This window comes from Brachyhypopomus gauderio, chromosome 1 (assembly GCF_052324685.1).
Source record: "Brachyhypopomus gauderio isolate BG-103 chromosome 1, BGAUD_0.2, whole genome shotgun sequence".
NCBI lineage: Eukaryota > Metazoa > Chordata > Actinopteri > Gymnotiformes > Hypopomidae > Brachyhypopomus > Brachyhypopomus gauderio.
The window spans coordinates 20,802,517-20,820,402 of record NC_135211.1 but is presented as its reverse complement, the minus strand read 5'-3'; the positions used below and the strand labels follow the sequence as shown (position 1 = coordinate 20,820,402).

General features: G+C 48.0%; 3 protein-coding genes across 3 annotated transcripts; 2 read left to right on the top strand and 1 right to left on the bottom strand.

Annotated features, from left to right (window-relative positions):
* Positions 1-452: 452 nt before the first annotated feature.
* Positions 453-2,386, top strand: mrpl20 (mitochondrial ribosomal protein L20). Its single transcript, XM_077001661.1, has 4 exons — positions 453-647; positions 940-1,050; positions 1,180-1,257; positions 1,516-2,386. Exons 1-4 carry the CDS (start codon positions 561-563, stop codon positions 1,687-1,689), a joined length of 450 nt encoding a protein of 149 aa, XP_076857776.1. The 5' UTR covers positions 453-560; the 3' UTR covers positions 1,690-2,386.
* Positions 2,387-2,837: 451 nt separating this feature from the next.
* On the top strand, positions 2,838-10,325 carry atad3 (ATPase family AAA domain containing 3). The gene is made up of 16 exons (XM_077001625.1): positions 2,838-3,170; positions 3,582-3,658; positions 4,187-4,288; positions 5,316-5,375; positions 5,500-5,569; positions 5,678-5,843; positions 5,983-6,052; positions 6,169-6,324; positions 6,441-6,497; positions 6,764-6,889; positions 7,098-7,222; positions 7,519-7,570; positions 7,679-7,749; positions 7,978-8,145; positions 8,789-8,897; positions 9,199-10,325. The coding sequence occupies exons 1-16, from the start codon at positions 2,981-2,983 to the stop codon at positions 9,604-9,606; spliced, it is 2,007 nt and encodes a 668-aa protein (XP_076857740.1). The 5' UTR covers positions 2,838-2,980; the 3' UTR covers positions 9,607-10,325.
* A 120-nt stretch (positions 10,326-10,445) lies between these two features.
* On the bottom strand, positions 10,446-17,736 carry tmem240b (transmembrane protein 240b). Its single transcript, XM_077001639.1, has 4 exons — positions 16,752-17,736; positions 16,348-16,454; positions 14,277-14,479; positions 10,446-11,651 (listed from the first exon to the last, which is right to left on the bottom strand). The coding sequence occupies exons 1-4, from the start codon at positions 16,785-16,787 to the stop codon at positions 11,497-11,499; spliced, it is 501 nt and encodes a 166-aa protein (XP_076857754.1). The 5' UTR covers positions 16,788-17,736; the 3' UTR covers positions 10,446-11,496.
* Positions 17,737-17,886: the final 150 nt, after the last annotated feature.

The following is a 17,886-nucleotide window of genomic DNA, read 5'->3' as shown; positions in this document are numbered from 1 at the left end:
ACAAACAGACAAAAAAAACCCATTACAATAACTAGTTAGTGTCACAATGAATAATTAGCGTTACAATAAATACCTCAACAAAAAAGTTGGGTAGGAAATGTATTAATCATAAAACGTTCTAGTATTTTTTAAAATTCAAGATTGTTATAGTATTTTTTAATTTCAAGATTGTTATTTGGATACGGTATTCTTGTGGAATTACACATCTTCAGATCTGGAGCAAAACCTTTCACAATTTTGAGTCAGTTTTGAGTTTTGAGTTGAGTCAAAATATAGTAATTTTTTTACTGTAATCACAAAATTTCTGGTTTATAAGCAAAAACAGGTACAGGTAAGAAAAAGAGACAAAATGTACATATCATAATCAACTTGTATGTACCACATGTAATGAAAATGGGAAGATTTATGGAAAAGGAAACTAGGACTTTTATTCGCACTTGTCCTTAGTAACGGATCTTGTTCAGCCGGATGTCAAAAGGCACGTTGACAGTGCAAGCAAAAACATTCCAGATAAAGGTCATATAATTCACATGATTTAAACCAGTCTGTTGAAGTAAGTCATGGTGTTTTTAACGTTGCCCTGCTGGATCCGTAGTCGAGGACCTGATCGGTACTGGAAAGTGCAGGAGCTGTTGAAGAATGCACGGGTGAGAGGAATAGTTATTAACTTGGTGTTCAGAGTAGCAGGCTAGCATCAGCTAGCGGTCCGGACGGACCAGTGGTCATCCAGTGGTTTATCTTGGGTGCAATATCGACAGAGTTACTAAAAGACCGCGTGTTATTTATATATCTTTGTTATGCTTCAACCAGGTGTGTTTACGATCAGGTTATATGTAGCCACCACGTAACCACTTCATCGTGGTATTGTATTCTGGAGAACATGTGACAGGTCCGCTAACCTAGCTATCTAAATGCCTTCTCACTTTTTCGCATCGGTAGCATTTTCGGGGGAGGAAGAATCGCTGTTACAAATTGGCCGTCCGTGCAGTCCGCAGGGCCTTCGTGTATGCAACCAAGGGGAGGAAAGTGAAACGCCGCAACATGAGGACGGTAAGGTGAAAAAAATGTGCTTATAATGTATTGCATGAACATCTGCGTGCATCTTGAAGCTCCATAACTAACAAACGTTTCACAATTGATTCGGTTTCGTTGATGATTGTGCCGCTTTCTCTCATGTAGTTGTGGATCTCTCGCATTGCTGCTGCTACCCGCGAACACGGAATGAAGTATCCCGTGTTAATCTACAACCTCGTGAGAGTGAGTGTCTCCTTAGTATGTTTGATTTATGCCACCAGCCAGCCACTTGTTGTTTTCATAGTTTTGTTCCTGGTCTTTTTTAGTACACCAGACATTTTTGGAAAATTGAGCTTCATTTGCATAAAAATTGAGTCAATGAACATCTTATGGCCATACACTTCATCTGGAATGTAAATGTGATGTAAATGACTTTTTAAAATAATTGCTAGTCTGATTTGACATCTGATATTAAGGTGACCTTTGAAATGCCCATGGTAGTGCAGCGTGCAGGTGAACCGGCGGATTCTGAGCGATCTGGCGATCACGGAGCCTCGCACGTTCCAGTCTCTGGCGACACTGGCGCAGGCTCGGAAGGAGGAGGGGCTGCGAGCAGCACTGGGTGATGGCAGAGAGCCGCCGGGCGTGTTCTCACGCATCACGCAGCTGCAGTGATGGACACCCCCCATGACCAATCACAGCAAGGCCTGTACCGCCACTGCACTGAGCCTCGGAACAGTGGGAATCCCTTCTAGAGTGGACAGCACAGAGCAGACCCAAGATTGGACTTCTACTGTTCCTCATGAGTTCGGTTGCAACCCTTGTCCAGCATGATCTAGTTCTCAGAAACTATTCAAGGGCGTTTCAGTATTTGAAGCAATTATGTTGGATTAAGGTTAGAACTAAACTCTGCAGGGTGGAGATGTTCCAGGAGCAGGTTTGGCCCACTCGCATACATTCTCAGAGGCTCAGTTTCCAAAAGTGTGAGGATCTTATTTAAAGGTTCTTGCAGTTTAAGATGAAATTTTGTGATGTCCTTTGTGCCTCTGTGCTTGGGCGACTGAACCCTACAGTGTGAAACGTCGCCTTTGAGATAAAATTATGTAGGAAGAGCCAGAACATTAACTAAAGATTGCCACATTGGAGTGCTGTTTCTGGATCACTTTTTAATTTTGCTGTACATTGAAGGCCTGTGAATAAAGAGGGATACCCTGCCCATCTTTTATTGATGCTTTCTAGATTCTAAGACCTCAGGTCAGTGGTGTCTAGGTGCAAATAACCTTGGTTTGCAATACATTCTGTATGTGTCTTTGTATATGCTATATTGTATTGTACCTGCTAATAAATCCTGTTTCTGTTCATGTTAAAATCATTTTTTGTATGTGAGTGCAATAATAATTTCTGTAGCATTTTTAATTTTGGTTGTAATATCTTAGCGCATTAGATTAAAAAAATAAATTGATAAAAATTTCTAAAAACAGCAATAGATCCAACACAATTTGTGATTTCTGTGTGTGTAAGATTTTTGCTTTACATTGGAGTGTATGTTCTGTTTTACCATAGCATTAAATATATTTAGAAATTATGTTCACACAACATTTGATACATGGGATGTTTTGTGTCAAAAATAGCCTAATGTAAACTAGTTTGGCACAGTATTTCAACACCACATGGTAAAAAAACGCGTTATCAATTTGAAGCTCTCTCATTGATTGAAATACCGTTGCGACACGGCGTCACGCGCTACGGCCACCGTACATCGCGGTTGGGAGGGCTTTAGTTCACCTTTAGAAAGGACGAGGGATTCAACCAATCGCTGCGAGCTATCGTTCCGCGTAGGCGCAGCTCTAGAGTACGCTTGCGCAAACTGTTACAGCGTGACACGCGTGGAGGAAGTGTCGGTAGTAACCAGTGACTTGCAAACCGTGTAATCGGGCTCTCGGTTCTATTTCTGTTATACTGAAACATGTCTTGGTTGTTCGGCCTTAAGAAAGGACAGACCGATGTGCCCCCTGATCTGCCGGTACCGCCGCCACCTCCTCCACCGGCCGGGGGTTCGGGGTCTAGCGGGGATAAACCCAAGGACAAATGGAGTAACTTCGACCCCACGGGTCTGGAGCGCGCGGCCCAGGCTGCTAAGGAGCTCGATAAATCACGTAAGTGCCCAAACCGAGACGCGTCTGTGAATTAAACGAGATGATCCAGCTATCTGCGAGCACTACAATGTCAGTCCACCCTTAGCGGCGCCGGAAAACGATGCAAATGTAAAGTTCGTTCCACTATGAATGAAGACATGCGGCGACTAGCTGATGTACCACAATGTCACACATGGCTGTATAATCACGGCTACGTCTCTAATACGTTACTAGTACGGCACGTGTCTAGTGCTCGTGGGGAGACGCCGGGTAGTCACCAAGGGTAATGGGGTCAGGGGTCACTGACGTCCGTGTGGCTCGCGGGTTGGTCCTGTAACTGTAGCACCGCTTCAGGTGTATTGAACTCGTTTTCCACTCGCGCATTTGTTGCTAATGCGATCTGATTGATGTCTCTTTGCTGATCAATTACAGGTCATGCCAAAGAAGCGCTTGATTTGGCGCGCATGCAGGAACAGACCACTCAGATTGAACACCAGAGCAAGATGAAGGTGATCTTCTTTTATGAGCCTTGAGTTCTTCAGCATAAACCTGGTCTTCATTCAGGCCAAAGTACAGGAGAAACCGTGGACAAGAAGCAAAATAGACGTTCTAACTGAGGGGCAGACACACAGATAATTGAATGTTCAAAATGTGAGAATGTTCAAATTGAAGGTCACAGACAGTAAATCATAAATTCCTTGCCCGTAATTAATGTAAAATTGTGAGGAATCAGATATTGGGTTCATCTTTATTATTATTCAATATGTCTTTTAGGCATTATCAGATTATACTATAGTGCAGGATGAAGTTTAATCTAAGCATGGACATTGCCCTGCTTTGGGCTTCACAATACAAAAGAGAATAAATGGGGCTTAATCCCTGAAGGCCCACCCTGAATCTAAATGTGGGAAATGAAACGTAGGTGTAAGATGTGGCTGTACAGTGGAGTGGAGGTGTACGACCCACTCCCTGCTGTCCTGTACGAAGGCTGTGTTGAGTTCCCTGAGGTTCTGATCCATGTGCATGCATGTCTGTAGGAGTATGAAGCAGCCATCGAGCAGCTGAAGGGAGATCAGATCCGCGTTCAGGCAGAAGAGAGAAGGAAGACGCTGGGTGAGGAAACCAAACAGCACCAAGCGGTGAGACACCTGCCCCAGACCCCCCACACACACACCTGCCCCAGACCCCCCACACACACACCTGCCCCAGACCCCCCACACACACACCTGCCCCAGACCCCCCCCACACACACACCTGCCCCAGACCCCCCCCACACACACACCTGCCCCAGACCCCCCACACACACACACCTGCCCCAGACCCCCCCCCCACACACACCTGCCCCAGACCCCCCCCCCCCACACACACCTGCCCCAGACCCCCCCCCCCCACACACACCTGCCCCAGACCCCCCCCCACACACACACCTGCCCCAGACCCCCCCCCCCCCCACACACACACACACCTGCCCCAGACCCCCCCCCCCACACACACACACACACCTGCCCCAGACCCCCCCCCCACACACACACACCTGCCCCAGACCCCCCCCCCACACACACACCTGCCCCAGACCCCCCCCACACACACACACCTGCCCCAGACCCCCCCCACACACACACACACCTGCCCCAGACCCCCCCCACACACACACACACCTGCCCCAGACCCCCCCCACACACACACACACCTGCCCCAGACCCCCCCCCCCCCACACACACCTGCCCCAGACCCCCCCACACACACACCTGCCCCAGACCCCCCCCCACACACACCTGCCCCAGACCCCCCACACACACACACCTGCCCCAGACCCCCCCCCACACACACACACCTGCCCCAGACCCCCCCACACACACACACACACACCTGCCCCAGACCCCCCCACACACACACACACACACCTGCCCCAGACCCCCCCCCCCCCCCCACACACACACACACCTGCCCCAGACCCCCCCACACACACACACACACACACACACACACTCACTCTCCCTTGCAGGCTGCTGCATTAACACTCTAAGCGCTTCATGTTGAATCTATGGTTTAGTATGTAACCGGAGGAGTGCAAAACTGTCAGCATTCCATGTTGGCCTTGAAAGCTGTGGCTGTCACCGTGCATGTGTGTGTGTAACATGTTCTCTTTCTGCTCCTCCCTCACAGAGAGCGCAGTATCAGGACAAGCTGGCCAGGCAACGCTACGAAGACCAGCTCCGTCAGCAGGTACATCCTGACCCCGCCTTACCCTGCACCCCCTGTGTCCTGCTGTGTGGTCTGTGAGCAGTGTGATTAATCTCCTCCATGGACCATGTCACTGCTGGAAAACGTTCTTCTTCTTCCTTCTCAGCAAGCACTGAATGAGGAGAATCTGCGGAGGCAAGAGGAGTCTGTGCAGAAGCAGGAAGCCATGAGGAAGGGTACAGCACCCATGTGTCCCATGAAGCAACACGGCACCTGCTCTATCTGTTCTGTGATTGGTGGTTTAAGTTATGTATTGTAATCAATGTGCTGTGTGATTGGTGCAGCCACCATCGAGCACGAGATGGAACTGAGACATAAGAACGAGATGTTGCGGGTGGAGGCGGAGGCGAAGGCTCGGGGGCGGGTGGAGCGGGAGAACGCAGACATCATCAGGGAACAGATCCGTCTTAAAGCAGCGGAACACCGGCAGACTGTGCTGGAGAGCATACGGTACACACACACACACACACACACACACACACACACACACACACACACGTCTCACGATCAGCCTGTTTAAGAGCGGAGCATTTGTCGGGAGATCTGTGGCATCAGTATACAGGACTCTGATGTTGCTTGTGTCCTGCAGGACTGCAGGTGCTGTGTTTGGTGAAGGATTCAGGGCTTTTATTTCAGACTGGGACAAGGTCACTGCCACGGTAAATCTTTATTATCTTATTTTACTAATAAGAAGCTACTTTTGAAAAATGCATTTTCCTCTATAAACCATTCTGCTGGTAGACACACTGATGAAATGAAGTCTCCTCACCACTAGGTGGCAGGGTTGACTCTGCTGGCAGTAGGGGTTTACTCCGCACGGAATGCCACAGCAGTGGCAGGGCGCTACATCGAGGCTCGACTGGGTAAACCGTCGCTGGTGAGGGAGACGTCGCGTATCACGGTGTCAGAGGCCATCAAACACCCCGTCAAGGTATGAAGACGAGCCCAGGACATGATATATTCACTGAGTCATTTCTGTGGCATAAATTGTGAGCACTGTCTCTCAATCTCTCTTTCTCTTTCTGTGTGTCTCTCTCTCCTTCACAGGTGTCCAAGAGGTTGATGAGCAAACCCCAGGATGCCCTAGAGGGGGTGGTACTAAGTGTGAGTTTCAACACACCTGTGCTGCTCAGCACTGCTGGTGCTGACGGGGTTGTAGCTGGGCTCGGTTTGTCCAGCCCTGGAAGTTCAGTGCAGGTCCCTCTTGGATTTAGGTGTTTTGGGGGGGGTACTTTAGTATTCTTGTTGTGGTGAAGGTAGAGACCCGCTCTCCATCCTGGATCTCGTAGATGGCAAATGTCTACATCACATTGTTCAATCAGTAACAGTGACTGAAACGTGACACTCTGACTGATGGTCTTGCTCACCAGCCATCGCTAGAGGAGCGGGTCCGTGACATTGCCATAGCAACACGGAACACCCGGCAGAATCGGGGCCTCTACCGAAACATTTTGATGTATGGCCCACCAGGAACCGGGAAAACACTCTTTGCCAAGGTACACACATATGCGCATCACACACACACACACACACACACACACACACACACACACACAGTGTTTAGTAACCTGAGTCTCAGATGCACTTTATAGATATTCTTTAACTGTTCTATATTCCCATACTGACTTGTCTAATTCCCATTACTTGTCTAATGCTGTTGGTGTTTTTTTTATTTTTTTTATTTATTTTTTTTGCATTGTGCAGAAATTGGCAGTGCATTCTGGGATGGACTACGCCATTATGACAGGGGGAGACGTGGCCCCAATGGGCCGGGAGGGCGTAACCGCGATGCACAAAGTGTTCGACTGGGCTGGCACCAGCCGCCGCGGGTCAGAACATTACGCATCGCACTACACACTGGATCAGACCCACCAGAGATATACATAACACTATATCAGACCCATCAAAGATATCGGACCCACCAGATATCATATACATCACACTTGTTTATTCCACCTTTCACATGATGTTTGCATTCTGAGGCTCCTTGAAAAACACTTTGAACTGTTTGAATGAACGTCGTCACTGCTTCTTCTCACCACCACCACCTCCACTCAAACCAGAGTTGTCCTGCTCCTTTACTAGTCTTAGTTTCTGAGTGTATCCTTTTCTATTTCTCTCACAGACTTCTCCTCTTTGTGGACGAAGCTGATGCATTCCTACGCAAGAGATCCACCGTAAGTGTGTTCACACTGTTCTCACTGTAGCTGCAGTGTGACTGTGGAGAGTATGTTCAGGGTGTTTGTGATTGGCTGGTTTTTATTTTTATGTTTTCCGTATTGCAGGAGAAGATCAGTGAGGATCTCAGAGCTACACTCAACGCGTTCCTGTACCGCACTGGGGAGCAGAGTAACAAGTGTGTCCAGCTCTACACGTGAACTACAGCGCCACCTGGTTAATCTACAACCGTGGCTCTTCACATATCTGTGAACTACAGCTGTAATGTTTTCTCCCATTAAAAGACAGTAAAACTATATACTGTTTATACATCTTTATACATGCAACTGAAACAGTCCAAATGATGCTGCTTTATTAACATGATCCAGGTACCTACTCAACCATGTATGTGTTTGTATGTGTTTAGGTTTATGTTGGTTTTGGCCAGCAATCAACCAGAGCAGTTTGACTGGGCCATTAATGACCGTATTGATGAAATAGTGAACTTTGCCCTTCCTGGTCCCGAGGAGAGAGAGAGGCTGGTCAGACTTTACTTCGACCGATATGTCCTGGAGCCGGCCACTGGGGGGAGACAGTGAGTAAACATCGTTTCAGTTCCATGGCCTAAAATAAACGGTACTAAACTTTGACTGTTGGATCCATAGCAACAGTGGGAATGGCAGCAGTTTAAATGCAGATTCACGTAATGAGGCTGAGAAAAGCTGTCTGGCTGTGTGGACCTGATGGTTCGCTCCTGTCCTGCCTGCTCCAGTTCTTCTAGTTCTGGATGCCTTTCTGATGGGAGACAGAGACGCCCTGCTGGTGTAGTAGGACAGTCTGCTGGCTTTTTATGGGGCATCATCTCACATTAGCGTCCTCTCTGCCTACGGTACACACTGTCAGACTCGTGGTGAAAGTGTGTCAGGACAAGAGATGCATTCAAACACACACGCACGTCCTCATTAGTTGTCCTCTGGCCTGCTGAGAATGGGGACCGGAGACGGTGAGCGAGTGTATTATCAGCTCGAGGACGAGCTGTGACTAAACTCACAAACTTTCGGCAGACACATATACGAACTCTCCATTCTACAATCCCACAGCACAGAGGAACCTCCCTCCCTGTTAGCCATACATGTTCATTCAAGATTCTTCCCTGGTATTTTGGTCAGTGTCTGCTGATCTCTGTGGACGGAGTGTGTAGGGTGGTGTGAGACGTGTAACACCCCCTGTGTCTGCAGGCGTTTGAAGCTGGCGCAGTTCGACTACGGGAAGAAATGCTCTGAGATTGCCAAGCGAACAGAGGGCATGTCTGGCCGAGAGATCTCCAAACTGGGCGTGGCCTGGCAGGTGAGGACCTGCTCCTCACTGTGGGAACACAGTTCTCCCCTGATCTTTCCGCATTACATTGTGACGGTCTTTGAAACTTCTCAGAGTGGCGGAATGTCTGCTGATGCTAATGGTGCTCCACTTTAATGTAGACCACCTCCCTGCACACACACCGACCAAAATAACTGAAAGTGGGTCGCTAACGTGCGTCACAGTTACCGTGTCCCCCAGTAGGGGGCAGTGAAGTCTCTTTAGTCCCACACCGTTGACTACTGATTTGTACATGGTGAGGTCTGCATCATTTTCTCTAAATGTCTCTCAGGCTGCTGCGTACTCCTCTGAGGATGGTGTGCTGACGGAGGCGATGATCGATGCCCGTGTGGACGATGCCATCCGACAACACCAGCAGAAGATGGACTGGCTTCATGGTGACAGTGGCCTGGATGAGGGTTGCAACACTCCTCCAGGCCACCAGGGGGTCTTGGCGAGCAAAGGTGCCAAAATGGGCTTCACTGTGCCTCAGGATGTCTCCCCTCAGGCACTCGGGTTGCTGTCTCCCTCACAGGCTGCCTCAGCCTCTTTGGACTCTACCATTATGCTAGAAGAGGGGGGCAGTACTGCAGACAAAAGGACTGTTCCATTTATAGAGCAGGGGGTGGGAGGAGCTCAGGGGCCAGTTAAACAGACAGAGGAGAAGGAAGTGCCTCCTAAAGAGGGTACACCAGTTTAACTAAGAATCCAGTTCAAGGACCATATTAAAATAACACTGCATAACAGGACAGCTGGTTCAGGGTCAGAGCTGCTGCGCATATATATATGTAAATGAAGATGAATGTGGATTGGACCTGTCTGATCCTAGATCAGGAGCAGCCTGACCCTAGATGACAATTTGTAACTTGAAATGATTTTCCCAGAAAGTTCCAGAGGCCCTGTGACCTTCAAATAATAAGAGAGCCGCATGTGAGTTTAGTAGTGACGTGATCAGTAGTGAATCTGTACGGATCTTGGTGCAAGCATTGGGGGGTTTTTTCCCTCCTGCCTCAAAACGTATCGTCTGCTTTCTGGTTTAATTAAAAAAGTCTCCCCATTTCAAGAGTAGTGCACTGTGGAGTGCCTGAGCCAGATAGTGTTTTGGGGCCAAGCGTCTAGAGCCCGGCATGTGTTTGGACAGGCACTTCGAGACACTCCCTGTCTCGGGGCCTGGAGCAGGGACACTTGCCCATGGGCATCTAGGGGTCATGTTCAGCCCTAATTGAACATGTCTAACCCATCTAATCACAACCTTTACACACACTTGTGTATCACATCCAGGCGAGTCTGAAGTAAACTTGGGTGGTGGCACTCCGGGGTGAGAGCTCAATACTGCTGCTCTTGGATTGTCTTCTAACTCACTACTGGTTACTGTTCAGATGTAATCTGTGTTTTAAAATAAAACTGACTCGTTTTGGATAGTGTCTATCTGGTCAGTCCTGCTTGGGGACGAGTGGGGACATTCAAAATAGTTACTCAAGGAGGGAAAGGTGGGTGTGTTCTCAGAGGAGCGGAAGGAAAGGCACATACAGCATTAGCGCAGTTCCACTCGTCACCTTTTATTTTCAACACCACACGAACATCGGCACGAGAACGTTTGGATATTCGAGGACTAAAGAGGAAGACTGACAAACATCTCCTTTCCAGATTTAAACTAGTGTGACTAACAGTTTCTGTAGGTGCACACATTAGTATGCCACAATACACATGACTTTACCAAATAAAAAACAAACACTCATTAGACATCTCCATAAACAACAAATCCATTTACAATCACAGTTCTAGAAGGACCCGCCCATGCGGTTGATGTCTCATTAAAATACTCTAGCCCCGCCCCAATGTTTTGGACCATTATGTGTGGTTGTCATGCCCGTTTCCCTCAAATATACACAAAACTTCTCAGATACACAAACTGACTCTCTTAAAAAGAAAAAAGACCATATATACAAGCCCGCAGCCCTGCTATACAAAACGAACACACCCTGACAAAAACGTGTAAAAACGGACATTAGCAAGCAAAATAAACATCTAACCTCAGAAAATGTTACTACCTCAGGCAGAAGGAAAGTGCAAGGTGTGTGCTCCCTGTGTGAGGGAGAGGTGGTGGACAGTAGGCTGGATGTTTACAGACGGGTCCCAGAGGCGTCTCTGCGTTACACATAACCCACAGTCTGCTTCCAGTCCTGCTGTTTGTGAAATAAACAACCTTTCAGCACGGGGCAGAGTATGTGTTTGTGTGTGAAAGTATTCATTGTTGTGTGTGTGTTAAACTCTGCCTGTTGTGGGTTTTGTGTGTATGTGTGTGTGCATGCATTTTTAAGGTGAGCAGGGGTACCCTTTGTGGTGTGTGTTAAGGTCTACGGTGGTGCCTGTGGTGGTGGTGTGTGTGTGTGTGTGTCTCTTATATGTGGAGATGTGCATTGTGAGTCTGCAGAGGTGCCTAGGGTGTACTGTGTGTTTGGGTCTGCATGGGTGCCTGTTGTGTGTGTTAGGGTCTGCATGGGTGCCCATTGTGGTGTGTATTAGGGTCTGCGTGGGTGTCCGTTGTGTGTTAGGGTCTGTGTGGGTGTCCGTTGTGTGTGTGTGTGTGTTAGGGTCTGCGTGGGTGTCCGTTGTGGTAGTGTTTTTGTTTGACGTGCACTACGTTGTTGTCTCCTGTATCGTCGTGTCTGCGCAGCTGCAGGTGTGTGCGTAGTTCTCGCACACTGCACACACGCGTCACCCACTTCCATGCCCGCCATGCGTCTGTGGAGAGACAGCCAATCACAGGAGCACAATCAGACTGGGAGGGACAGATACTCAGGGCGGGGGTTGTAACATGACACACAATCTCCATCCATAGTAATTACCACATTAATACACAATGGATAACAGATACAGGCCTTAACACTGTTTCACGTTTTTTTTTTCAGTAGTGTAACATAACTGCACCTCAGCTAGTGCAGTAAGGAGGCTGAGGGTTCACCTTCATCTCACACTCTGTCTCACTCTCACTCCGTGTGGACCATAGTTCCTAACGTGAGTGCTCACCTGACTTGGCTCATAAATAATTATAACTTTTACCTGATGACCTGATCAGGTGATCAGGTGTTTGAGCAGAAGTCGGGGGTGGGCATGTGTGTCCAGTCCAGTACCAGATCTCTCACGCACGCTGAAGATGCAGTGGGGTGTGAATTTAAGGTGTGTAGTGTTTATGATGTGGTTATGAGCTGCTTATAGTGCTTCATAGTGTGACATGCAGTGTGTTGAACGCAGTGAGGTGATGTCACGTTTACAGACTTTTCTGTGTTCCTTTAATTCCTCCGGTTTGCTGTTGTCATGGAAACAGTTACAGAACACCCATCTGGAATGCTGGGATATCTCTGCATGCTCATGACACTATATTGCTACATATAAAACTACATATTGCTTTTTATAAATTGACTTTACTTAGTAGGTCATCATCAGTGAAGGGCAATATTGCAATAATCATTAACAAATGATTTAATTGACTTATTCTGCCATGCAGGGCCAATGCAGCCGTAAAAGGGCTTTAGCTGAACACACAGTGGGGGGAAACGCTGGAAGAACATGACCAGTTGTAGCAGTCTGCCTCTCCACCTGCACAGATTAATTAGCCCAAATCATCAAACTTTTAGCATCACCAGGCTGCTAGAGAACCAGGATCCACATGACACCCATTCTCCAGGCCTCTGGGGATCCGTGTTACGATGATGTTAAAGTCATCTAAATGTACTTTATTAACACGTCCCTTCATTTGCGCAGCTCATTATGCCTGTGTGAGTATGTGTCTGCTTTGAGTGGGAGTTCATGATTCATGAGGGGATCAGCATGGTGGGACTTACTGAGGGCGACTCGTTTGGCTACAGGAAGCACTGAGCTGAACAGAGGAGCTCATGTGAGTGGCTAGCAACACAGAGGTCAAGGGTTCGAATCCCAGGGAACATAAATGCTGTCATAAATATGCAAGTATAAGACAGTCCAGTGATGTAAAGGTGAAGGACGGGTGGAGGAGGGGTGTGTGTGACAAAAAAAGAACCAATAATACCGGCAGTGACAGGACAGCTGAAAATATCACACACCACAGTGCAAGAGAAGGTGTAGAGTGTGTACTTGGAGTTACTTCCTCAACACACCACAGTGCAAGAGAAGATGTAGAGTGTGTACTTGGAGTTACTTCCTCAACACACCACAGTGCAAGAGAAGGTGTAGAGTGTGTACTTGGAGTTACTTCCTCAACACACCACAGTGCAAGAGAAGGTGTAGAGTGTGTACTTGGAGTTACTTCCTCAACACACCACAGTGCAAGAGAAGGTGTAGAGTGTGTACTTGGAGTTACTTCCTCAACACACCACAGTGCAAGAGAAGGTGTAGAGTGTGTACTTGGAGTTACTTCCTCAACACACCACAGTGTGTTCCACTAATCCCAAACATCCATACAGTGCAGTAATCTGGGAAAAAATATGGCATATGGCAGTTGCAAAGCGTGTGTGTGTGTGTGTACAAGAGAGAATCAGCACTTCTAAAGCCGCCTGACTCTTCTACTCACTCTCTCTCTCCCTCTATCTCTCCCCCTTTCTCTTTCCCTCCCCCTCTAACACTCCCTCACAGACTTCCTCTTTCTCTCTCTCCCTTTCTTTCTTTTGTTCATGTATCCCCCAACCCCCCGAACTGCCTCATTTCATTTTGCAGTATCAGAACCACAGAGAAGAGCCACAGCACGTTTCCTCCTCCACCAAAATCCCATAATGCCCAAATCCATGGTTACCTGTGCTTCAGAAAAACACTTGCTCTGCAGGTGTTGAGGCCACTCATACTTGGTTTGGGCTTTTGAGGCTGTCGGCTGACTGCTGACACATGATGTGAAAGGTGAGTGCGTGTGGGAAGATGCAGGTGTGTTTCTGTGCACACCCAGTGACACAGCTGCCTGCTCCGTTATTACACCAGCGTACAGCATACTGTAGCAGTCCACTGTGGTGCGGTGTGGTGCACATTTTGTGATTCGTGAAATGGAGTTCTTTGGTGTGTGAGAGAAACTTCTCACTTTGCATCTAGAAGAGGGTTGTCTAATCTAATCTGGAATATCTGGTACAGGTTCCCACCATGCAGGACAACGTGTAATGACCTTGCTGTGATCAGCTGGTCTCGGCCTTCAATCACGTAATCAGGAGTGCTGCTGAATGAAAACCCTTCTGCTGATAAAATGATATGTGCCTATACTATGACGAGACAAATCACTCTTACATTAAACACTGAATATCGAGGACTTTCTAACCATGTAGGACAACTCACAAGCACCCTGATAGGTGAAAAGTCACGGGACTTATTTGATCATTTTTGATCACACGAGCTGATCTAACACTCACTCACCCTGCTGGCGCTGACTTCTCCAGACCCGCAGGAGGCGCTGAAGGACTCCGTCAAGCCACAGCAACACCCAGCTGATGCAGAAGCCCAGCAGCAACCCCAGAACCAGATCCATCTCTTGCTTAGTCACACTGCTGCCCCCTGCCGGTCCATCCCGGTCCGGAGAGCTGGAACCTTCGTACGGGATCACATACTGTAGGCGGTGCCTTGATGGGGCGGCAACAGAAATGGGCCATTTGTAAGAGGAAGGAGAGAGAAAAAAAAGAGAGGGATAGAGTGACAGAGAGAGAGGGCGATATTAAGATATCAAGCTGTGAGATCAAGGTGGTGTTGAAGGTGAAGCGGGTGTGGTTAAGTAAGCGCTGGTCTGTGGGTAACATCAGAAGGGACAGAGCCACAGAGAGAGGGCAACCCTGACGAGGATGAGATGATTCTTAATGGAAACACAATAGTTACAAAAGAATCCAACTATTCACCACAACTGTGAGCTAAAGCAGCAAAACTCGGCACTAGAACATTTATGGCAACATCAGGGCAGTCATGGCCTGGCAGTTAGGGAACTGGTCTTGTGACCGGAGGGTCGCAGGTTCGATTCCCAGACCTGAGGCCATGACCCTCACTTGTATAAAAATGAGATAAAAATGTAAGTCGCTCTGGATAAGGGCGTCTGCCAAATGCCATAAATGTAACAATAAATAAATAAATGTAAATGTAAACATGAGTCACGTAGATATAAGCCAAAGTCTTCTGGGGTCTTAAAGTCTTCTGCCGTTTTGATTTTAAAACAGACCTGAAGGTTCGCATTTCATGAGCTGTGTTTGACATTTACAAGGACCACCATCCTGGAATCTGTTAGATTACATGTACTTACATCACACCATGTTCATTACTCCTTGCTTCATTACTCAAGATGGAAGATGAACCTACACTCACAACAGCGACTGAGCGGTGATGTAGACAGGCCTTTACAGTGGAGTGCAGAGACGTTTTAAAGCAGACTTATGCGGTTCAAAACCCACCACTGTGAACATCATGTCCAGTAGTGTTGGGGCTCTTCACACTCTTGCCCCCAATTCCAGCAAACCACGGGCTTCCTTGCAAAGAGGCAGTGAAGGAAACCCACCACCAGACACGAACAGCACTGGGCGGAGAAAGAAGCCCTTGCTGCCAGACCTGAGAACTAATGGACCTGTAAAAGGCCTGAGATCCACTGGTCCAATAGTGGAACATGTGTAAACACCAGACAGCCACAGCAGAGGAGAGCTTACACCCAGCCAGCCCGCTGCATAAACAGCATTGTGTTGGGCTCTCTTCCTTACAGTGCTTCAGTGTGCCAAGATATGTTACAGCAGCAAGCAGAATGCATGTAAACACAGGACTTTCCTCACATACGTGTCCACCTGCTCAAGCTCCTCGCTGCATATCTTAAAGGCATTATTATCGTCAGAAACAGATCCACAACCCACACACACACTCATCTCTCTCCGACTGAAAAAGACACACGCGCACACATCGGGCGGCCAGGAGGAATGTGTGTGTGGGAGTAAAACAGTTCTCTCGTTGCAAATCAGCGCCGCCAAAAATGCCACAACGCACCACGGGCTTTGTAGACTGGATCCCCCCACGGGCGTCTGCTGATGCCGCGGCTGTGAATCCAACAGAACATCACGCTGAAATTGCGGTAGGGCGCCTTCTCAGTGCAGTGCGCTGCTAAAGCAAAATGGCCTACGCCTCTCACTGCTAGCTCGCGAAAAGTGAGAATAATGGATCGCGTCCACACTCAAACTGTTATTAAAAGCCTTAAATCCTAAAAAAAAAAGAAAAAAAAGAAGAAGCCAGAACTGGCTCCGATAACGGAGAGCGCAACTATTGTGCGTTTTGTTAGAAAACATTTGTTATTGCAGTGCAAAATCCTGACCTGCAGGTTAAAACAATTGCTTGATTGGGTGTTTAAAAAAAAAAGAAAAGAAAAGAAGAGACCGATGGACACAGAGACAGAGAGTAAACCAGTGTAAGATATTTCCCGGGATTAGGTTTCTTTCTTCCGTTAATCCAGGCGCTCAGAACTTTTTACCTGCCGCAGCTGCAGTGACAGACGCGGTCGGCGCCCCGCACGTGTGGGAGGATGTAGTAGTGGAAGCGGTCCAGCAGCGCGTTCATGTCCACGCAACACGCTAGCGCCTGGAAAGAACCACGCCAGTCAGCTCCAGCAAACCACAAGGCATCTCCAACAGCAGAGCTTTGAGGCTTGGTTAAAGAAAGTTTTTTTTAATAATGCTGAACGTGTGAAATGTGTTTTTTTTTATGTCTGTCCAGTGATCAGTTGATGCTCAGAGGAAGTTAAGAGGCGCTCCGTTTTTTGAGGTTGGCACACATTGGCCGAGTTACATAATTCCCGACCTGACACTAAATATGTCCCAAATATACAGTGATGTTTTTTTGTACAGGGAGTGAAAGGGTATGAACAGATCTTCTTACCATCACCAAAGCAGCGCCAATAACCATAAAGATCATTCTCTTTAATCAAGAGTCCATCAAGCAAACTTTCAAACTTGTCAAGGTTTCATCATTCGCGTCGTGTCTCTGGGCCACTAAACCTGGACAGTGAGGTTTAGGTGGTCATGCACGCAGCCTCGTCCACCGTCCAGCTCCGATCCCTTTCTCGATGACACACACCTGCGGCTCCGGCGGCGGTGACTGGGTTGTCGATGCGCTGGTATCACGCGGGTGTCCACGCAGGAGGGACATGGAGGACAGTCACGGAGTCCTTCCACGGAGCCGCGCGCCCACCCTACATATTCCTCTGCGCTCCGAGGCGAAAGACGCTGGAAAAGGCAAATGTGGCGTCGCGTATCGTTTGTCCATTACAACTTGTCCAGTAAACGTTCTGTTACAGGATAACGTCGCTGTTCATAAACTATCAGTTTACTTAATCGATCTTAGCTGCCGTTTGATTTCGACCCACCGTGTGGTCTACACCAAATTCATGCATAACGCTTTTGGCGGTTTTCGCGGCATCTGGAACCTCCCACCCGCTTATCCAGCAACCCGGGGCGCAAATGCCGTCACTCAAATTAAAGTCTGGCAGCGCATCTTCGCTCGGTAGCAACACGGAAATTCGAGCCCTTACTGCTAGAAAACATCGTTTGTTTAATTGGTGAGTCAGATGCGCGGGCTCGAGCTACATCTGCACCCATAAATGCGAACAAGCACACGCGCCACTGAGAGTCGCAGGTTTTTTAAGGGGACACTGAAACTGATCTTAATTGCAGTAATCCTGTATCCGGGCCGCACGCTGCATCTCAAATTCTCCCTGTGCACCAGTAGACACCAGTCCGCAAATAAAGGCTCCGCGCGACAGCCGCCCCATTATCTTAATTGGGAACTTGTACGTCACGGAGCAAACGGTCAGCTCGCGCGAGGCAGTCACCTGAAACGGATACAAGAATCCCGACGTCCTTAACTAGACCCCCATTCCTAACGTTTTACATCCTTTTACCCATCTACACTGGACCTTATTCATACTAACATGGCATTTTCCAGATCGGCGTGGGTTCGGATTACACGACACTGATGATCACAGTCATTTAAAAACTCAGAAAACTAAAAATTA